Below are 24,972 nucleotides of genomic sequence, written 5' to 3' on the forward strand. Positions count from 1 at the left end.
TATTTTTCCACGCCGGGAGATTCAGGAAAAGTGGGTACGGGTTGTAAATTTAAATTAACTTCAGAACCCACAACTGTTTCATTTTGTAAAAAAGATGAAGGTTGGTCACCAGTTCTTTTTTCGGTATCATGTGTAATGTCTAATGTTTGGGTATCCCTCATGTAATCATAAGTGTATTTATTTTTACTAGGTTCGTTGTAATCTGATAAAATATTATCATTTAATGTTGTTTTTTGACTTGGATCGTCCGGGAAAATTATGGAAGATGATTTCCTGTGTTTTGCACCGAAACCTTTGTTTTCCCAACCGAACATATCCGTTTTATTTTCATCGTTAAGTGGCTCTTTAGAAGGTTCTTTTTCGGATAAGTATTTTGGATGAGTTTCTTGCGATTCTTCAGGTAATAAATGGGGTTCGAAAGATTTAGGCCTTATAGGCGCACAATTTTTCCCTTTCACACTTATCTCATCCTTATGATCATGTGTTGTTTTTATTTGAGGTAATGGAGCTTTGATAAAATCACTCGTTTTATTAGAATCGATTGAAATTAGATAATGATTGGTTTTGAACAATTGGTCATCCATACTTGCAGATCTAGGGGATGATAGATATTTTTGATTTTTGCTTGGTTGTGTGAATGTTTTTTCCAGCGATTCATTTATTTCTTCTTGAGATTCTTCTTGCAGCGTTCCTCTTGTACTACATTTATTAACTTGATTGACTAATATCCGATGGAGAATTTTAGAGTTTTCTTGGATAATTTTTAAAGCTCGCTCACTATTTCGTCTTCCAGATTGAGATCTGATTGATTCAATTTCATCGTCTAAAACTGAAAATGATCGTATTTTGTCACGCGGTAGGTCCTCACTTTTAGTTTTTTCTAATATTCCTAACCTAACGTGCTGTTCATTGACTAAAAACGAGCAATTATCACTTTGAGATGGTTCTGTTGCATCTTGTTTTGTAATATATTTTATAGATTGAGGACTATCTAAGCTGGAAATCCTTCTATGTCTTGAAGCTTCTGGTAATTGAGCTAAAAAACTATTTCTGTCAGGTTGACTTCGTGGCGATTTAATAATGTCAAAGCTACTTATTGTGCTGTTGAATACATCTTTATCTCGTTCATATAACTTATCAGAAGTATAAAAAACGTCGTCATATTCATCTTGTGGTGTTTTCACTCGATCGCTTGTTTTTTTCCTATTTATATGATGGGATTTATGATCAGATTTAATTTTTTCTTTAGAACTCTGCAAAGAGCATTCTAATTTAATCGACGAAATATGATCAGTTTTATGTTTTCTGAATCCCTTATCGTCATCTTCGTCTGAGCTTATATATGATCCCGACTTTCTAGCCCCAAAAAATTCGGGACTGTGCTCAAAATATTTATCGATTTTGAGAACAATCGGTTTCTCATCTTCGCTAAATTCACTTGGCACATCAGAATCTCTACACGGACTCTTATAGCTTAAGAATGTGGTTCTGTCAGTATGACCTGGAGTTGATTTCCGAATAGGACTTATCGAACTTAATGAACTACTTTTTGAACGATCACAACTGGTTGAATTATATTCTATTGCATTTATGGATTTCATAAATGTCACTTCTTCCGTATCATTATTTTTGGTAACGTTGAATTCTGGTTCATTGTTACATATTTCGACTTCTTCAAGCATTGTCGGGTTTTCAATTGGTTCTATTTTTTCTGTTTCTTCTACTGAACTTAAGGTTTCTGTCTTGGTAACGTGATCGGCAATTTTGAATTCATTTAGGTAGCTACGCAATTGCTTACCTCTATTAGAGTCAACAAAGTCGCAAAAATCATATTCCGCTTCATCTTTTTTGACGGGATTGGTTTCGATTTTTTCTACTTTTTCTTCGTTAATTTTTTCCTTTAATTCGATAAAATCTTCATCAGGCAGAATACATATCAAGCCTTTGTCACAGTCAATATTATTAGTTCTATCTAAAAGATCTTCACATTCTTGAACGTATGTTACAAATTCAGACGTACTAGCCTCGTTTTCCAAAATGATGAAATTGTTGTTAGATCTTTCACCATGGTCCTTTTCTTTATCTTCTTTATCAGCCCCTGATTCAAGTATTTCATCGTCTGCGCATATGTTATTATCACTTACACTGGGGGCTTCAGAATCAAAATCACTCATTCTGTTTGGTTCATCACATAAACTAGTTGATGTGCTAGATTCTGAACACTCGCTGTATGTTGACGATTCACTTTTTCTTCTACTTCTCATTGACGTTTTCATTATTTCATTCAATTCAGTTTCAGACAATTGTTTTCCCGTTTCTTCTAGATTTTCATCTTCAGCTTCTTCACTTTGAGAAGTGGAATTTTTGACATCTTTCCAGTTTATTGAATCTCTTCTACAAAGCACTTTTTTATTATTTTCGTCTTTCCAATTCAATGTCTCAGATTTGAGTTTAGATGGGAATTTAGTTGACGATTTAGGAGTTTTTGGAGCTCGTGAAGGTGGAATAGCTCCCGGAGGGGGTCCTAGTCTTCGACCTCTCGTGCTTACAATAGCACGCTTCCCAAGTAATAAGTGATTCATCGAGATGGGTCCGGTTGGACTCGATACTCCAACTGAAAATAACACGATTAACGTTATAAAGTAATTTGACGAAACAAAACTATATTTTTACGATAAAGAGTGCGGTAGAACCGGCTGATTCTATGATATTTACCGTGTGGCTGTCTCGCGCATGCTGCAGCAAGAATAATATGAGCCTGACGTTGTCGTTCTCGAAGTCTTTCATATTGCTGCTTGAGGGCTGAAATATCTAGCGCTAAACGTTCTCGGTCTGGATGACCAAATACTCCAGCTGCTACCAGCGCACCTCGTCCTCGTCCACCGCTCTTGAAAAACCAAACATAACAAATATTATTAAAGAAAATGTAATTAAGCTCAAATATCACTAGATAAGGGCTTCGAAATTGGCACTCTCTTCTCAAATTTTAAAGCAAACAAAATTTTATCGTGGTCAGAAATATTATAGTTTCGTGAGTCGGCACTCCAAAAGGATCGAATTCAAAATGTTTAATCCTCCACTTGATGATTAATTAAAATAGTTGATAAATTGATATATTTAACAGAAAAGTATATTTTACTTGTAATCCGTATGCTGTTGTTAAAGCTAGTTTATCTCCGTCATCACCGGAGTCTGTTTCATCCTCCGAATAAAAAAGACGAAGTCCTTTTTTAGCCGCTGACTGAACCTGTAAAACGAATAGAACATTATTTTTTTCTTCAATATGGCAGCACTTTTCGGTTTGGAAAATGATGATGATGATGATGAAAACTCACCGATTGCGCCCACGGAGTTATGTTGTATCTATGCTTGTCTCTCAGCTTCTGGAGCTCAGGAACGGGGCCGAGTCGGGCCGCTGCAGCAAGCAGTTGTTCCCCGTGACCCGGTGGTGCTTCGAGGGTTTCTCTCGCTAATTCTCCCATTACGGAGTAGAACTCGTCTGCCGACTCCACTTTCAAAATGCGGCTAATAATAAAGGGTTTTTACAATAAACGTACTACACAAAAGTAAAATATACTCGGGTACAACTTGTATAACTTAATTGTTTTTTATATTTTAATTTGTTGATTTTGATACCTCAAGCTTACACTCTATACTTAAGCTTTTACTCTAGTTACACTCTATATTTGTTGTAGTATTTTATTTTCTACATATTTTTAATACACATTAAAAATAAAACCGTTTAAAACAGTTTATGAGTAAATGAGACATACTTGTAGTTATAAAATAACTAAAAAATATACTGAATATCAAAGCGGTATAGAGATTTGCATTTATCGAATATTTTTTAATTTTAACTTTTTTGTAAAAACAAAATAGTTGTGTTTTTGTGTTTTCCACGAAATATAATTATATTTATTAAAAAGCATGTTTTTTATAAAAAAAATAAAATACTTATAAAACAAGATATTTTTCAATGAATTTAATATTTTTTATAAATATATTTTACATTAAGATAAGTGAGCAATTTAAGTGTAGGTACCTAGAAAAAGTTGTTTAGAAAAAAGTGGGAGACATTATATCCATATAATTTTTTTTTACTAGAAAAACAGGACTAGAGTTATTTGATACTAAATTTACATTTACACTGTCATGATTATTATTTTTTTGATATGTAACTTGCAATATTAAAATATCTTGTATAACAAAAGGATTTAATGTCAAAAGGGAGTATTTAATTTGATGAAATGATTATTTACTCTTGTAGGGTGTCCCAGATGGCGAGGGCGGTGGTGAGCAGCACGACGTCTCCCTCTAGAAACGCCAAGTCCCATACCCTCAGCACCGTGTCATGAGGCAGACAGTTGCAGAAGAGAGTGAGGAACCATTGCATGGTAAACACGTTCGTTAGAGGCGGCTCATATACACTTCCTGGAAAAGTATATTATTATGTGCTTATTCGGAAATGTTTACCAGTACCGTGTAGTGATTTTTTATTAAGGAAAATATATATATATACCAGCTCTATATATATATATATATATATATATATATATATATATATATATATATATATATATATATATATATATATATATATATATATATATATATATGTTTATATATATATAAATATTTATATGTATATATAAATATATATATATATATATATATATATATATATATATATATATATATATATATATATATTTATATTATCCACTGACACTTCGTGATGGAATTGCATTTTTAATTTATTATTAGATTAAAACCAATATTTTTACCAGTCTGATGATGTCTGTCGGTAACGACGAAACCCGGTCGCTGGTCAAATAAAAAAGTGGAAAAGCTAAAAATATTGGTTTTAATCTAATAATAAATTATATATATATATAAATATATATATATATATATATATATATATATATATATATATATATATATATATATATATATATATATATATATATATATATATATATATATATATATATATATATATATATATATATATATATATGTATATATATATATATATTTATATATATATATATATATATATATATATATATATATATATATATATATATATATATATATATATATGTACACATATATATATCCATATATATATAATGTAAAAATAATATAAAAATTGCTTGCAATGTCGATGCCATGATGAACTTGTATAATTTGTCATTATAATTGCTTTTATTTAATAGTGACGGTTTTTTACAGGAAACTACCATTTTTTTTAATTAGATTTAACTAATTGTACATAAAAATATTGGTTTTTGTCGTATAATTTAGTTTGAATTGGCAATATTACTCATTTGCATATTTTTGGTTAGTTCTTACCCATACTGTTAAAGTTAGTACAGCTTAATAATTATAGGCAGTAGGTCGGTATGTATGTAGGTATTGAAAAAAAACAATTATTGAATTAACGATACCTTCAGCCGCTCCCTTTTGGAGTTTATCAAGATGAGCTGATAGCCGAGGAAGACGCAGTTTTAGAAGATCTCTGAATACAGCCATATCTACTGACAAGCCTCGGAGATTATTGGCAAAGTATCCTTCAGGAAGAACTGCTTCGATCAAGTATATCATAACCTATAATTAATCAAACGAAAATAAAAATTAGGTAATAAATGGGAGGGGTAAACTGATGGCTATGTAATACGTTCAATTAGATAATGTATACGTTACATAGATTTTCAACACGAACAAATATATTTTCGTGGATAAGGAAAATTCATAATTTATGTAGCTCTATTTAAAAACCAACTGTTAAATGTAAATAAAGATGTCAATTAAAAATTGTCCACCTCCGTAGTGTAATGGTCAGCGCGCTCGGCTACCGTTCTGGAGGTCCTGCGTTTGATTCCCAGGGGGGGGGTCTAATAAATATAAATGTATTTTTCACAATAATATTTATTTAATATTACCCTAGACTGGTACCTGAAGCGGAGGGCTGATCACCTTCCCTTCGCGTGTTAACGATCAAGATAACATTTCGTTTATATGATGGAGTGCCCTATACACCATTAGGGTGCGGATAAGGGTTCGAATGAATGAAATTAAAAATTATCTACCTTCGTTTTAATTGGGTTATTTGATATTTTATAAACATACACCGTATAAAGATAAATAAGATCACCTTGCCTTCGTATAATTTACGATCGAGCTTAAACCGCGTCGATCTGATGAAGTGCCCTATTCGAAAAACGAAAAATTATAGTCTTTTATTCGCTTCCATGGTGTGTTGGCAAGAGTAGTTATCTGCTGTGTATGAAGTCCCAGAATTGATTATCAGGGGGTTTATGTAATTATTTATTTTCTTGAATACCCTTGCCGTCATGAACTCTATACAGGTACTCGAAGCGTAGGTCTGATCCCCTTGTGTTCATGAAATAACTTTAAGTAAACACTGCATAAATAATATTCAGTGCCTTATTGCACTATTGTATTCTTATACGGGTCAAAATAATATTTACCTTAAGTGAATCACTTTCTGATCGGTCCATTACTTCTAAAATCAATGCAGCTAGCATATTAAAGCCTTGACAATAGCCCACTGCCTTATTCCACCTGAAATATTGGGAAAAAACATTAAATTCACAAGTAAAAAAATAATATCTTCTTACTATGGAACTTAAAAATATGTGTATTGAATTTTTCACAACAGAGTTATCGTAGCCGGAAAGTGTGTCGAATATGGAGTGGTAGGTATGGTAAGTGGGCCAATATGGGTTTAAAAAATAATGAACACCATAAATTACATAATTTACTTACTTAATTAATCTAATGAAAACACTTGTCATTAGCAGCTATTAGCCATAACCGAGAGATTTTAAAACTATTTAACGAATACTGAAACATGATGGAGTTGGTAGCATTAAAATAGAATTAAATTATGGAAATTAAAGTTAGAACTAAATTATAAATTCAAATCCTTATTTTTAAGCAATATTCCTTTCTTTTATTTGTTCTATGGAGGGTAATTAATCAATTTTATTTAGATCTTATATTTAAGTTACAATTTAGTTCGAGTAAAATACAGAGCATGAGACGTAGTAAATAATAAAAATGTAAACAGTATTTGAGACTATATTTTGTTAAAATGGCAGTATTTAAATTACCTTAATATTGTAATTATTTTTATTTTTATAAGAAGCATCCACTGATTTTTTTTTCTTACAAATGATTTTTTATCCCATTTATAATTTTGAAATATTACCTAGTAATTTTATAATTATTTTGATGACTTATAATTTATTTTAAATCTTAATAACATATTTCATGTTTTATGTCGATAATTCTAATTATACTTACAACACCACAATACTGTGAAATTTATTTGTAAATTTTCAGATACATTGAAACAAAACGGAAATTTTATTAAAAATCTTTATGAATGTTTACTACTGAATCTAAATTTTATTAGTAAATCTTAGAAAATACGTATTGCGTTGTTTTGTTCATTATTATGTAAAATGTTTTATACATGTATTTAGTCGATACAATTAATGTTACAGGTTCGCCAGCTCGTTATGATACCATAAAAGTCTTCCGCATATTGATTATATTATGAACCCAAAAGTCTTAATATTCACTAAGTATGGGTACTTACGAGGGCATTTTCTCAAAGTAAAGCTTACATTCTAAGTGATTATATTCTTCTGGAAATTAAGTATTTTTTATGTCTAACTGCTGTAAAAGATGAACCTATATTCCCTGTCTTGATCATTCCCAGATCGTTAGAATATTATTTATATAGGTATATTAACCATCATAGCGTTTTGATGACACCCAAAACCGTTGGCCATTGAAAGGTTGACCTTAGCAAAATAAGCGTTAAGTCTTCAGAAGCCAGTCAGTACAAATGTATTATCGTAATCGCAGCCGTTGTATGGTGACCCAGTTAAAATATAAAATAAATACATTATATGATTAGCTTATAACGTGAAGCCTTTTATGATGGATTAATCGTATTTTTATTCAATATCACTTGTTATTTAAAACCATTATATAATTACACAGTATTCATCATAAATGAGGTACTTTGTAGGTACTTTGAACACGGAGAAAGCAATATAAATTGTATATAAAAAATAATAACATATGTATACTTAAAATGAAAAATAACATGTTTTTTAGAGAATGAAAGTTTCACCAATTATAAAGCTTTAAATATGTCATTACCAAATGGTTAATCATTATTTAAATAGTTTTTAATTTTGCATTGAATATGTAAGTAGGTAGTAATTTATTAAGCCCATAATATATATTACATATTTAACGACATTTTCAATATTAAATACTGTCAAATCTAACCGTGCATATGCCAGAAGAACCCTCTTGAGAACTGCTTGATTTTCTACTCCTTCTGACCCACAAAACAAGGAGCATCCGGTTCTGTGCAGATCCTGGATTAAACAAAAATAAAGTTGAGAAGATAAATGGAATTTGAGTAAAAACTCGTAAAAAGTGAAAAGTTATGTAATATCTTTAAATGTCCGCAAAGTTACTTCCACAAAGATTAACCAAGAAAACTAGTTTTTTGTTAATTCGTATTCAAAGTGAAAAAAAAACTTTAAAAAAGATTTAGTGACTTATCACACTTAACTATAATTAATCAATTTTACAAATTTAAAAGCTTTAGAAAATAATACGAGAACAGAAATTGGCAATAAAATGAAAACATTTTCCTACGAGTATACTTTAGTTGCGTTTTTTTTAAATCTCAGAACTATTTATGTTAATGGTCTTTAATCTCCCAATAATAAAATATAAAGGGGGATTATCCCTAATTCATCCTACTGAGAAATATCAATAACTTATAACTCGTGATGTCACAGTTAGTTGAAATAAATACTAAATACGTTAGTCCAACTTCATGTCCTTAATGAGCTCGTAAGCCTTGTGTTGCCTTTTTAGGAAAGCAAAAAATACGTTTTTAATCTTTTCTCTATGTGCATTCACATGTATGTTGAATTACGCACTTTGCTATTAGGTACACTATGCATATGAAAAGAAAAATATTTAGTATCTTGGAAATGTATATACACACACAAACACACGAGTTGTAGATCTGATAATACGTACGAAGTAATTGCGTCCCGGAATATATAAATCTCACGTAAGGGTAATCTAAAGCTCGAGTGGTAATTGGTGACACGATTAACTATTCACTATGTTCAAGCGCAAACAGCGGGTGTCTGATTTCCTCATTAGTACGAGTACGTGCTATAAGAGTAATGGAAGTGGCTTCCTTAAATCTCCTAGGAAACCATCCATTTCCATTTCCACATCTCCATTGTTTATTTTCTTATCTATTTCCTTTACATAAACTGAAATCGTATTTTATAAAAAAATCGCTAGTGTGCAGCATTATTTTTTAATACATACAAATATAAAAAAGTAATTTATTATCAAAATAATAGTATACATCATATAGTTATTGAATTCGCAATAAAATCTTTTAAGCAAATGTGAACGTATGTGGTAAATCATTAAATATTTATTTCAAATGTTATTTTTAAAAGAAAAATATTTGAGTAAATTAATGTTTTTTGTACGAATTGGTTAAATTACCTTTTTTATATAAAAAACCGCTACAAAGTTATTGTACCGCCATAATAATTATTAAATTTTAGCACTAGCAAAAAAGTGCTTTTCCTTTTCAAATATGGATTATGTATAAATAAAAAGATATCCACACTGTTAAAGGAATTAATAATGTTCTTAAGTGCTGCATTATTTGTAAAAAAATATGTGCGAGTGTACATGATAACATCAGATTGTAAAAAAATGGGCTCTTCAAACAAAACTCCGTCTTTCATAATTATAAATTCTCCGCTGGACCTTAGGTTAAAAGCATTCTTAAGAGTACGTTCGTATAAAACTGTTTGAAAAAGCATGTTATCACCTTGACAATCTGCACTCCCAGTTCGGTGTCATCTGGGTTTGTCCATTCGCTGAAACAAGTCTTCTCAGCCTTGCTCCAGTCTACCCCCTTTACTTTCAGGTGTTGTTCCGCGATGGTGAGCCATAACTATAAGGAATGAATGAATTTAATTAAAATATATGCGAAACACAGTAACGTGCTGGGCTCGTACATATACATGGTTAAAAATTATCTCGTTATCCCAAAACAGAAAGGCATCCGACGTGAAGTGTAAAATTTTTGAGCCCTCACGGGCTTTTATAGTCTTGATTCGTAGTCTCAGTAACTCTTAAAAGAAGAATAAAAAAACACAAAAAAAAACACAAAAAAACACAATTCGTGCGTGAGAGTCCTTAGCCGTGAATGTCGAATGCCAACCCTGTCAAGGGATATACCTAATTGTATTTTAAACTCAGAGTATCAGGCTAATAAAGTTTGGTTGGATGGTGTTTATGGCGACCTTCTTGCGGAACTCGAGGGGCACTCCGGCGGGCAGTCGCGCCACGAGGCGCATGGCCCGCAGCCACTCGGCCCAGCCGCTGGCGCCCCCGCGCGGCGACACCGAGAAGCGCATTTCCGCGTCTCCACCACCTGCAAAGTAAAACTCATTTCAAAACAGGCGACATGCAAATTGACACTCTCCTCATCAGTTAACGTTTACTTTGTGTAATACCACTTAACAACACTACTTCATGGCTACCGGTTGCGGAATAATCATTTCGCAACCATCAGGTCAAATGTAGACTACATTTCGCTCACTCCTTTCAAGAACGTCATAAATCAAAAATCGACAATTTTCAGTTGTGCGTGTTTTCGGAATGCCCAAAAAATGTACTATATCCTAGCAAAAGCGGCATATTTTAAACTTAATATTTACCCGCTACAGGAAGTGTTGTTTTTGCATTTCGAAGAAAAGGTATTGTTTAATTACTTTTTTTAAAAATATACTAAATATTTTTCAAATGGAGAAAAAAACCTTCAGGTTTTACCTAAAAATATCTGTTGCACAGTAAAAAGTTCAATATGTGGCTTGATATTTATTTTTAATACATTGTGTTATATTTTTAAACTTTGAAAACGTTCTCCTGAAAAATCAAGTTTTTTGATTTATGACGTTCTTGAAAGGAGTGACCGCTTTATAGTCTACATTTGATCTGATGATGGAATCATTATTCCGATTCCGTATTAGGTAAAGTAATCATGAATGATAAGAGGAGTGTAATATAACCATACCACAAAGTTAACAATGCTTTTAATACACAAAATAGACATTCCCGCATAAAATTTCTTTTATTTTTCCACTTACACGTGCATTTTATTACGTAACGGAATTACAAGATGTATGCACTCATAAATTCCCAAAATGTTATTATTATTATTATTAAAATCATTATGACATTTTTTATGGGATTTTTAGGGATGTCGTTATCCAGACATCAAAAATCGAAATCACAAAAATTGGGTGTTAATCTGTAGGATTTGAAAAAGGAAAATGAGCACCTGGCTTTGGTTTTGCCCAGAGCGTGGCAATTTCTTTGTTGTCCCTGAGTTTGAGATTACTAGAATATAAATGTAGGTACGAATATGAGGAAGTTTAATTGCCAATCAGTACGATGCAGTATGCATGATAGCAAGTCACTGAAAATAGTCAATCAACAGTTTTCCCGAATCGGATATTTCAATCAATCAAGTTATACGAAAGGCATGCATTACTAAATTTGGGAAAAACTATATATAACTCTCTCTCAGGTCAAAAAAGATAAATAAAGGGGATATTTTAAATAAAAAGTTGCAGTAATTGTTTTGTTTTTCTTTATAACTCGTCAATATGAAAATAATTTGCTGATATATCGAAAAGTGCACATGGAATGGTTCCGTAACTTTAAAGATAATATCCGTTTGCCCATATTTTCATTGGTGAATCTTTTAGTAATTTATAATTCATTTAACAATCGGCAGAAATCAAACCCACATTCTCAGTTTCGTAGTTGACCACCAACTGACTTTGTGGTGGCATATATTATTACATATTATAAATAATGATTCCTGGAACAACTGGAAATGTTCGAATCCAGGCATCGAAAGTAAACAGTACCGAAACGGAAGATTTGGCAGAGAACACTCATGATGATGTTGTAATCTTGTGCTGGTATTATCCACAGATTATTATGTAAGCACAATAGTGGCAATAAATGTGTTCTGAAAAGCAATGCTAATAATAATGGAGAGGCTCGCGATAAAATTATCAATATAGATTAATCAATATTTCCGATTGGTTCTAACCGACCGCGCACTACTATCGCTGGATAGCAATCACAATGTTGCAACAACTGCAGTCGGTGACTCTTCGTCATTAACCATACTTACCGAATCATAATATTATTGATTTAACTACTCCTAATTTTTTTACAGCCACCGGTATACTAAAAGAATTACTATTGAAATGGTTAATTCGACAGTATTGAATAATAAAAATCAGGAAAATTATCTACTTCGTACGAGTATATTCTGACAGCTTCTTGAATGTCCTTACCAACAACATCGTAGTTAAGAAATATTTATTTAAATTGGTCTGGGTTCTTGTGATATATTTTTCACATTTAATTCCCTATCCTTACTATCCTGCCTGCAAAGAAGTGAAAAAAAAGTAGAGGCTTTGCGGGTCATTCCTTTAAAAAATGTGTTGTATAAATAAACAGGCATGGAGAGTAATTTTGGTAATTATTATAAAAGGTTTTTGTTCAACAATCTGACATTACGCTTTTCCTCGTTTATAATCCAGGTTGAAACAATGCGGAAAAACGTGACTGTTTTTCAGCATTTTTATTAGTGAAATTTTCCGTTTAGCATCTAAAAAAATGTTTTATTAATTGCACGTTATGTAAACGATATTAAAATGAAAATGAAGTATAATACCGTTGTAAAACAGAGTAGGCCAATCACATAAACTACATATTTATAACATAAACATCCGTTTTTTTATCCTTTGTCGCCGTTTATGTTATCAGTTAAATACAATTAAACCCTTTAGTAAAATAATTGAACAATACATGTTTATAATATCCTAAACTGATATGGTAATGATTTAAGATTGTAGATTTTTACAAAATACTCGTTTATATATTTAATTTGTAATAATAACGCACATCAAAAATCTAATTGATTTTGTAAATGTACTATAGTGTATAGTAAAAGCTTTTGCGGAATAATTGAATTTAAAAAATTGTTTTAAATGTGTGATTCAAATCAATTATATAATTATTAAAATGAAAATGTAATTTTATTTTCATGAAATCATTGTATTGTATATTATGGGTAACTGCATTATGTTCATACCAAGTGTTCTACCATAATTACTTGTTATGAAAATGTGTGTTTTAAACAAATTTATTAGCATGTTTTATTTTAGTTTAATATATGCTTATACAAGGGTAATATCCGAAATAGATAAAGAAAACCAACTTAAACATATTATGAAAACCGTGAAGAATGCTAAAATATTATATGTCATTTCAAACTTTGAGGCACGTCGAGAAAATAGACATTAGACATTGTAATAAAGGTAATTTATATTGTTTAATAAAAAAAAAATACTATTTTAGTCTTACCGGTAGCGCCACCTTGCTTGGAGGATCCAGCCAGGTTTTTCAGAGAGTTTATCAGGCCGCTCATGGGTGCCGGGTGACATCACATAGGGTGGAAAGGGCGCGGAATGCGGGGGGCGCAGCCCTACCGGGGGCTGGGCCTCGGGCCTAGGCCCGGCATGGTGCCCTCCGACCGACTAAACACTCCGATTTCACAATATTTCATCAATTACCTTCCGTAACATCGTCAAATTTGTTTTAATTTTTATTATTTCAATTTGTTTTCGATAAAGGTATTGAAAGACTAGCTTTGTCCAATTTCGGAGGGTATTTGGTTTTCGAGTACAACTTTACTTTGCTTCTTTTTACCATATTGAATAAAATGATATTCTAGAATGATTTACTCGCAAAAACCAACGTCATGTTTACGTCACAAATTAAATTTGGTTTACAAAATTATAACTTCCGGTCGACAGATTTCGGTAAAACACACACTAGCCATTATTCTAAAAATAAATAATAATATAACTAGTTAAAGTAAATGTTTTGCAAGTTAACGAATCCATATTTAGATTGGAAGCATACATCATAACAAATGATTTCACCACGCCGCGAGTTGATAGTCTTACGTTTCGCGAGCATAGTGCGTTTGATAATGTTGATAACGATATTCCGCAGTATGCTTTTTATTTTGGAGGACACTCGAGGAAATTTGACAGAACGTCGGGGCCTAAGGATACCGAGTCAGGCGAGACTCGGTGCACGAGCTACTGGCGCACCGACTGGAACAGCTGTGGGCGGAGGCGAGTAGCGGGTAATGTGCAGCGGTGGTGCGATCGATCGCCTGCTCCCCTACACAAGACTCAGCCAGAAATGGAAGGCGCGTAGCGAGGAAAACGACAAGCCAATTCGACGCCACCTCGCCAAGGGAAACATATTTACACAAATATTGATGCTAAACATCAAATTTATCATCGTGCCTTTCAAGTAGCGAGTAATTCTCTTCGAATGTTATTAAGTCGTAATAGATAACTCGGTTTATACATTTGGTAACATCATTAGTTTTACCAGGACATTTTTATGATAATTATGAAAGGATTTTACAAACCGCACATCAATATATTTTTAATTGATCAATTTCTGTAGGAGCACTGTCTTAAGCAGTATTGGTTGCGGATAAAGGGAAGAACAAATAAAATTAAGAGACAGGCGATTTACACAATCGTTTTAACTCTCGAAATTAACTAAATTAATTATGCTATCCATTTCTGAGACGATAATTTGATAGTTTAACTATAATATATACAAACAAATATCTTAATTGATGAGGAGCCATGATGATAGACCGAAGAGGAGAAATGGAATTATATTTACGAATGGAAGTCACCTTTCATTAAAACACCAGAAAACTCTTACGAATTCAATTGATCTTATTGTCTTTTTTCAGTTCATCAGATATCAATTTACTTATATAATCAGATAAAATCTTCATAAATTTTTATGAGTAGGTATACATAAAAGTTATGATATCATATATACGTTATGACCGTTTATGAATATGTCATTTCATATTTTTTGTTCTGAGTTTATAATATCGAGCTTCAGGCTCTCCGCAGAATGTACGCACCAGTCGCTCTTTCTTCTTACCCCCTACCACTCAACTAGAGATTACGTCAAGAGGAAAATATCATATACATACAAGATGGAACGCTTACGTCAGTGGCAAAACCGATACGTATGCAACTATAGTAGCAACTCCTATAACACATACCATAGTGCAATAAGTAAAAAAAAAAAGTAAAATTGTCCTGGTTGTGAACATGTAAACATCAATTTATTTTTGTTACACGATCGAAAGATGTATAAACATATATCGTAGCAGATTACAGCTTCAAATTATTGATACTTGAGTTAATATTTCATACAGAAATTACTGATTTAATTACGTAGTGTAGATAGTTTTACATTTATTTTTGGCCTTTTATTTTCAAAATTTTATCAATTTTTAACCACTTATGCATCCGTATTTTAAGGAGTTTTAAATAACTTATTTTTATTTTTTTTGTACTGAATAGAAGCAAAGATATCTATATTACATTACTAAGACATCATCTCAGGCCTGACATCTGTATCTGAAACTACTAATAATCTTCTTAACATATTTGTTGGAAGCTAAACCGTTTTTCTGAAAATATGAAAACGATCTGAAATAGTATTTTTGTTTTAAGATATAAGTTAAAATTACTTAAAAAATATTAACATGCTTCAAATTTCAAATATAATCAATCCAGTAGTAACCTTTCCGATAACTGCGCAGTCGCACACCGAATTAAAGAGTAGGTTATACTGCCATCTGTGGGTGTTAAACTACATTTTCCATTTTCAATGTGCAACATGGGGAAAAAGACAAGAATGCTACAAAATACATATATATATAACATCATACAGTGAACTAATGACATTTTTATTGTTATTTTACAAAATATATAAATTACCTATTGATCATACATAAGATACAACTATATGAATTATTTCATTCGGTGTAGTATTATTATGTACATACGTGGGTGTCTGTAAAAGTATATATTTGTAATGGTTGGATGTATCGATTCGTATTCTAGTGCCAAGAACCTTGTATAAATGGGTTTAAAGCTTTTTTTGGGGTTTAAAGTTTTGGGGTTAAAGTTATTCAATGATGACATTACGTATCTACATATGTATATTATATTTTTGCAACATGCTAAGTACCTACATGTTTTTTATTGTTTCGAAATTCACTTTGTAGTATGAAATGGTCAAATTACAAATGAAACACTTGTTTTTTTTTACCACTTTAGTATTATTTATTTTTTATTTTGGAAGCTACAGATGATTACCTCTTATTTTTTTAAGTAACAAAGTCTCTACTTTTAGAGGATTTTCAGGAGGTGGGATAGTAAGGATAGGGAAGATAAGTGTGAAAAATACATCACAAATACCCAGACCAATTGAAAATAAATCTTTATTTAATTTATTTTACATTTGGCGGGAATCGAACCCGCGACGCCAGTTTCGCAGTCGAGCGTCTACCCAACTACGCCACCGCGCTTGCCGGTATAAAAAATTAAACATATAAAAAAAATATTATCTGTACTGATAGAGGCAGGTGGGATTATAAATGAGGGAGCGGGGGGGGGGTAAGTTAGGGAGTGGAGTTTGAGGTAACGGAAACATGTAAAGTAGTGGTAAGGAATTTAAAAAAAAATTAAGATTATTATTAGTAATAATAAATCCCTTACCGCACCCCAATGGTGCATAGGGCACTGCTTCATATAAACGCAGTGTTATCTCGATCGATTACACATGAAGGAAAGGTGATCCTCCACTTCAGGTACCAGTCCAGTGTAATATTGAATAAATATTAGAGTGAAAAAATCACTTATATTTATTAAACCCCCCCGGGAATCGAACCCGGGACCTCCAGAACGGTAGGCGAGCATGCTGACCATTGCACTACGGAGGCGGACATTATTAGAATTTTTTTTTTTGGATTTCAACTTTTTTTAAAGTTTTTCATTATTTGGTCTTTATATGATATTGGGTGTTATAATTTAAGTTTATGTGAGTACATGGAACATATCCCTAGGTTCCTCATATTTACCGCTGAAGAGCTGTATTTTCCGGAGTATGGATGTAATGGTGGAACACAATCTTCTCCTTTTCCGTCTTAGTGTATCCCTTGCGCACAGTTTGCGAGCTAATTGCTGTCCTAACTGGAGGGAACGCGACTGCATAGGTACGAGGGTTGCGGACAGTTCGCGTACACCTTGAAAAGAAGAGGAAATATTGAACACCACCCGGTCTTATTTGCGTGTGTTGTGTATTATAGTATGAAGTGGAAGGTCCTCCAACTCTTCGCTCTTATTTTCATCCTTTTATTATAATAATCATTGGATGTCCTAATACGAAGTTTTTGTAATTTTATTTTATATTTTATATTATTTATTTATTTGGCAATCACCCAGTGAGAGAATGTTTCTGCCAGTGTCAAGTCTTATTTTTATTTACAATTAAAATAATAATGAAAAATAATAATAACAATCCATAAAAAAATCATTGTTTCAATGTGTTTAGCTTTATCACTTTAGAAATTATGGCCGCAATTTTAGAATTAGGTTCGAAAGATGGTGGATACTGGGGTGGGGAGTTGAATTTCTCCTATTTCTTCAATGATAGTTTGTGTTCATGTTATTGTATTTAATAAATGCGACTAAGCCACTGCTGTTGCAGTGCTCACTTGTTTAGAATACATGTCCGGGATACTGCCATGTGTGAATGCCGTCTTGAAGAGGAGGATCTAGATCACATGTTTGGGTGCCCGTTGAATGACGGCTACCCGAGCTTCCTTTCAGACCTCTCCAGCATAAACGTCCCATTTCCCACCAACATCTTAACCTTACTAACCTCCCCTAACAAACTTGTTTATAAAATAATTTGTAAATATCTTAAAATTAATTGTATAAATTTGTAAAGGTGTATGATAACTTACTAAAATAACTCACTAAACAAACTAACATAACTAATAAAACTAACCCCACTAACAGGAATACTAACACTTATAAGTCAAATGTAAAAAGTGTAAATAAAGAATAACTCGACACTGGCTATAACACCCAAAAAGGGTGAAAAGCCATCAAAAAAAGAAGAAGAAGAAGATTGTATTTAATATTATGCGATGTACCTACATAATTATGTTGAATAAAAATTACAATTAATCGATAGAATTTTGATATACTAGAACAGTGTTCCGTGAACTTTTTCCGTTCAAGGTACACCTGCCAAATCAAGAAATTTTGAAGGTACACCAAAGAAGAAGAAAAAGTTAATTTAATATTGATTTATTATTAAAATAAATATAATCCGAAAGGATATCGCTCACTCCTTTCAACAACGTCATATATCAAAAATCGTCAATTTTCAGTTGTGTCTCAGAAAATGTACTAGATCTCAGCAAAAGCGGCATATTTTTAACTTTATATTTACGCGCTACAGGGCAGAAAGTGTTTTTTTTTGCATTTTGAAGAAAAGGTATGGTTTTTATTATTTTTTAAATAAACTCAATATTTTTCTAAAGGAGAAAAAACATGCAGGTTTTACCTAAAAATATCTGTTGCACAGTTAAAAGTTCAATAAGTGGCTTGATATTTATTTTTAATACATTTTATAATATTTTTAAACTTTAAAAACGATCTCCTGAAAAATCAAGTTTTTTTTAATTTTGACATTGTTGAAAGGAGTGAGCGATTTATAACAATTGATGTTTAATGCGAACTGTGAGCCTACTGAGCACAGGTGATAAAATTTTGGAGCAATTGTTGATAAGGCTGCTCTCACCTCTTCGTTGATCGTCCTCAGGCGTTTTTATTTTTATTTTATTTAATAGTATGTAGTCAGAGTCAAAAACCCTATATGCAAGCTCTTCGCGCAACCTCGCTCGCATAGATTTCAGCTATTTCTAGGTGTGTTATCTTTACAAAACTAAATATTTCCTCGGCCACCAAGTAATCACCACGGTACACCAGTGTGCCGCGGCACACACTTTGCGGAACACTGTACTAGATTATATATACGTTTTTACAAGTGAGATTCTTACACATTTTTCTGATCTCGGATTGGTCAACGATACACGTCGGTTCAGATGTCGTGGATGTACATGGTTCACTATCTACACCTTGTCCTTCATGTCGTCCTGGTAGTCTCCCTATCCTGCAGCCATATATTTCTGCCAATAACTCATCAATCAGAGTACCAGGACCTCTGGCAGGTATGTTCTGAAATTATTTATTGGTATTGGAGACCAAGGAAAAATAATATTTGGGTAAGCATATACCTCATTCATACCAAGGAATTGAGAGATGTTGACAAGAAAATTTATTGAGGAATTCATGAAAATACGTACACACACACACACACACACACACACACACACACACACACATATATATATATATATATATATATATATATATATATATATATATATATATATATATATATATATATTTATATATATATATATATATATATATATATATATATATATATATATATATATATATATATATATATATATATATATATATATATATATATATATATATATATATATATATATATATATATATATATATTTATATATATATATATATATATATATATATATATATATATATATATATATATATATATATATATATATATATATATATATATATATATATATATATATATATATATATATGTATATATATATATATATATATATATATATATATATATATATATATATATATTTATTTGTAGTAGGCTAACGCCGTGTATAACGTCCTATACTATAAAACATAAATTTTTATTTCTGCGAGAAATTACACGCCTAATTTATTATAAATAATAAATGATTATAAATAAGAAGTATGAATAATTATATTAAAAAAGAGATAATTCACATACTTTTAATTTCACTTCTGGAATAGCTTTCTTTTTATTGGATGTTCCTGTATGAAGTCCAGACAGATTCTGTTGACACAAAGGATTACATATTTTTCCTCCTAAGGGCTCTCGATTAAAATGTCCTATTGGTATATTCGGAATGTTATATTCCAATTTGATGACTTTTAATTAATTCCGTAATCACACATTTTCACAAATATTAGACAGAAAACTGTTTTGTATAAGATGTTTATAACTTCAGCTTGCAGGATTGATTCACACGAAAACTCACGGAGAATTAATATATGTTACGGGTGTTGTTTTTCATAATACACAAATGGTATATTTATTCACTTCACTACAAGTAATAAGTATCAAAATGAAATATGCATAAAAGAAGAAGAAAAAACACTTCTCAGCAAAGATTAAGTACTAAACATATAAACATATCTATAATATGTATTTTTATACAATATATCATACGAGTTTACAATTTATATTATAATAAATAGGAACTTTTATTCATTTGGGTACTAAAAACTACCGCGTATATTTCGGATTTTATATTGAAAATTATTGCAGATTTTCATTAGACGCCTACTTAAAATAAAACAGATATATAACGCGTATTATCTGATAAAGTGATTATTGTTTTATTGGATTGTATAATTATTTTTGGTATCCAAATAGGTTAGAATTCGAAATTCGTCAGTTCATAACTTATTATAGTCTAGGATTAACAGTAGCAGTGTTGCTCTAAAACCATGTTTCACTTTAAATATTAATTATAAACTGATAACACCGTAGGTAAATAGCCGGCAAACCACGCACTAAAGTAATGAAGTCAAGCCAATACAATTTGTTATCATCAATATATTACTATCGGTGACGCGAGGTCCTAATTATGGTCGATATTAAATATGCGAATCGACTAACTCCTTTAACGAATAGTTTAAAACTGCAGTGAAAATGGAATATATAGATTGCCCGAGAAACAGGAAACGTAAATTGCTGCTTTACGCTTTATAGCTTTGTATTACATATACTCGTATGTATAGGGTGACACATATTTACGGGCTCTAGTATATATATTAAGACGTGACAAAACTGTTATATTTCATGTTTTGAATATTGAAAGCATTAACTTTGTAGATCATATTGATATATTATTTCGAGAAATAAAAATACTTTGTGTTTTGATCCACTCACTTTTTCACTAACCAACTAGTTTTGGCAACAACCTGTTGCCCTCTTCAGGGTCTCTTCAGGGTTTTTAGTCATAAATTTAAGTCATAAATTAAATCAGTCATAAATTAAACCCTGAAGAGGGCAAACTAGTTGGTTAATAAAAATGTGAGTGGATCAAAACACAAAGTATTTTTATTTCTCGAAATAATATGTTTTCTTTCATGTTATTTTTTGACATCTCAACATAAATGAAGACTTTACACACGTGTAGCATTCACCAATTATACCCATGAGTTGAGATGTCAAAAAATAATATTAAAAATAACTCCTATGATTGGAGACAAAACAGATTTGTTTAAAAGTGTTTGGACACACTCAAAATGTTGTTAACTGTTATATTTTTATATGAGGTCATTATTAAAATCAGCTATCGAAACAGAAGGTATAGCCATCAACTTCTTTTTTTCTATTACAATAAGGATATCTAACATTCTGAAAAAATTCTAAAAAATTCTGTTATACTAAAACCAATTTAAATTAAAGGCCACACCATAACATTTTGAGATGATTTTAGTTTAAAACTTTTTTAAAACGAGTTTTCTTCAGTAGGCTATATTTAACTGATATTTTTGTGATAACATTTGTTATTTTTACGTTTGAATACACAACTTGATAACGTTAGAGACGGCCAATTGAAATTAATTTTTCATAACAATTAAGTTAAATATGAGATTTTACTGTTCTTTTATTTTAAGTCTTCTACTTACTTTTGAAATATAAAATATTAATGAACTTACACGGAAGTTGTCACTGTTGAATCATTTTACAAAAAAAGAGATATATTAACCTTTGGATTTTGTTCCTTTATTAAAATATCTTAAAATATTCGGGAACCAATTCAAAATCAATAATATATTAATTATTATTTTAGTACTTTTTTCGAAAAAAATATTGTAGTTTGTACCCCTTCTTAAACGCAACATAAAATGCGTTTTACTTCCGAATTATTTTGGAACATTTATTACACACACATAAATAATCGATGTTCCTATACACCAATTAAGTATATTTTAATGTATGCTTATACGTATAAACAGTGTTCGATAAACTATTCCCGTTAAGAATATTACATTACAAAGCCCGTATATTATCGTGTACTGTTCGTGTAATTTCCGCTGATAAGCAACCACGAAAAAACAAGTTTTTTCGTGCAACATATCGACCGTATCCCGAGAAAACACCGCAAACGTCAGTAATGTCACATCAATGATAGTTTTTTAGTGTTTTAAATCAAGTCAATGTTAAATATACGTACGCATGTCATCAAAAAAGACATTCAGTTTCTGACATCAAAAAAGACATTGATTTTTCCCATATCATGTGTATATTTTTATTGAGCAGATGAACTCAAATCAAACGTTTTGGATTTATTTGGCATTTACGGTGCTTTTCCGAAGAAGCGTCGACATATCTTCAAAGCAAATATACGCTTTATCGTATATATATATATATAGATATATATATATATATATATATATATATATATATATATATATATATATATATATATATATATATATATATATATATATATATATATATATATATAAATATATATATATATATATATATATATATATATATATATATATATATATATATATATATATTTATATATATATATATATATATATATATACATATATATATATATATATATATATATATATATATATATATATATATATATATATATATATATATATATATATATATATATATATATATATATATATATATACATATATATATATATATATATATATATATATATATTTATATAATATATGGAAAATATTATTCAAATTGGTAGACAGGCAACGTCGTCTAAGTACAAAATGAAAATATTTACATGATACATCCTAGACCCGAAATGGGTCCGTAAAATTCGTAAATGGATCATAAAACAGTAACAGAAATTTCTTATATGAAATAAGTAAAGTTGTTCAATTCTGTTTGTTTATTTATCTTTATTCCTAAACTTTAAGTGAAGGGTGCACGCCTCTTAGGTTCATTTGGAAGATATGATACATTATAATGTATAATGTATTTAACAAAAAATCATAAAAATCTAAAGATGAACAATTATTTAAATTTAACAATAAACTTTAAGAAAAATTGTATTTACCAAGTAAAATTTAAACTAAAAATAATGTATTGTATATACATACATCGATCTCTACATTAAAATATCTTAGTATACTAAATAACTAACCATCACGCCGCTTCCCCGCAGGGATAGATAGAGATAATAAAACGTGGTGTGGCGTCTGTTTTTGCAAACATCGATTATTCTGACATCTTACCCGACTTTCTCTAAGTTCTCCTCATCCTACGTGTGGGATGTTGTAGGCAGAAAGTTTAAATATTTTTTATGAATACCAGAGGTACATGTTTAGATGTTACATTGAAGTGCATTTTATAATATTTATTTATTTATTTCAAAACATATTACATACATAAGTCATAAATACATATAATATTCCCGATGAGTAATTTCTATTTCTCATTTTAGGACATGGGATTAAGGTTAACAAGACTGGAATACAAATAATAAAGTTACAAAAATGATTTCTTTTAATAACCAAATAATAATAACACTTATAAATAATAATACTAATAAATAATATAAAAAATACATAAAAACAATTAACAGGTGTAATAAAGAGGCACAAGAAGCATATTTAAAAGAAATAAATGAGAAAAACATAAGGAAAGACGCATATTTAAAATAAACAAATGAGAAAAAAAAAACATACGGTAAAAGCAAAGTAAGAAAATATGACTAATCACTAATCACTACATATATATCTTTCCATAAAGTACCTTCTCAAATAATTTATTTTGGATCCCCTAATGGGTTTTATTTTATATATGTATGGCAGCTGGTTAATTTGGGTATTGGCAATATAATTTAAGGACCTTTCTCCAATTTTAGTAGTGTTTATCGGCTCCACGTGTATTTTGTTATGTCCTCGTGTATTATGATTATGAATTTCTTTGTTAAAAATCGGTATGGTGTTTCTGTGAGTCGTTTTAAACATTATTTGAAGCATTGTATTTGTAATCTCAAAAGTTGGTAGAATGTCAAAAGGTATTATGTTAGTGCTCAAATAAATATCTTTTACATCAGTGGTGTACGGTAGACGAAATATATTTCTAATAGCTCTGTTTTGTATAACTTGTATTTCGGAAATTCTCTTCTTAGTTGTGAAACCCTAGATACAGCAAAGGTATGACAGGTGGGAATGTATCATGGCAAAATATATTGATCGGAGCATCGATAAAGATTTAAATATTTATAAACTCTTCCCACCCTATGTATTGGCGCCAGCATTAGTGAATTTAATATGAACATTTTCATTAATTTAGTAAAATTTCATGAGCATACTTCATAATAGGGTGGATAAAATAAATAATTGCTAAGAAATGTCCACCCGAAATATTTAAGTATGTACCTGCTACATACGTAAGTAAATGGTTTATTATTTCGTTTTGTAAGGGCAATACGCGTTACGAGGGCCTTGTAATAGAAAATTCTTTTGAATCTTATATTACCAAAAATGTGTATCTCGATAGTCAAAGGATTACTTTATTTTAATTTATTACGAATGTTACATGAAGAAATAAAATTTAATTGTACTCAGAAATCGTATAAATAAATCCAGTTTTGTGGAAAGGAAAATAAGGGACAGGAAAGCATAGATTGTGCACAAGTTTGTG

The 24,972-nt window shown here is 30.6% G+C and overlaps 1 protein-coding gene across 1 annotated transcript; it reads right to left on the minus strand.

Annotated features, from left to right (window-relative positions):
* Nucleotides 1-1,474: 1,474 nt before the first annotated feature.
* Nucleotides 1,475-16,847, minus strand: LOC148302621 (TBC1 domain family member 30-like). The gene is made up of 12 exons (XM_088271327.1): nt 13,558-16,847; nt 10,410-10,540; nt 9,932-10,057; nt 8,338-8,429; nt 6,498-6,591; nt 5,454-5,613; nt 4,260-4,431; nt 3,336-3,525; nt 3,140-3,247; nt 2,716-2,887; nt 1,611-2,614; nt 1,475-1,501 (listed from the first exon to the last, which is right to left on the minus strand). Exons 1-12 carry the CDS (start codon nt 13,619-13,621, stop codon nt 1,475-1,477), a joined length of 2,340 nt encoding a protein of 779 aa, XP_088127453.1. The 5' UTR covers nt 13,622-16,847.
* Nucleotides 16,848-24,972: the final 8,125 nt, after the last annotated feature.

The sequence above is a fragment of the Brachycentrus maculatus genome, unplaced genomic scaffold, assembly GCF_059751285.1.
Source record: "Brachycentrus maculatus isolate JH-2025_06_01 unplaced genomic scaffold, ASM5975128v1 h1tg000432l, whole genome shotgun sequence".
NCBI classification, from domain to species: domain Eukaryota; kingdom Metazoa; phylum Arthropoda; class Insecta; order Trichoptera; family Brachycentridae; genus Brachycentrus; species Brachycentrus maculatus.

Excerpts from the sequence above, each read along its gene's own strand:
- LOC148302621 (XM_088271327.1), bottom strand. The coding sequence starts at position 13,621 with ATGAGCGGCCTGATAAACTCTCTGAAAAACCTGGCTGGATCCTCCAAG. Across the intron at positions 5,614-6,497 it reads CAGAAAGTGATTCACTTAAG|GTTATGATATACTTGATCGA; the intron begins GTAAATATTATT and ends GATTAATTATAG. Across the intron at positions 4,432-5,453 it reads CCAAAAGGGAGCGGCTGAAG|GAAGTGTATATGAGCCGCCT; the intron begins GTATCGTTAATT and ends ATACTTTTCCAG.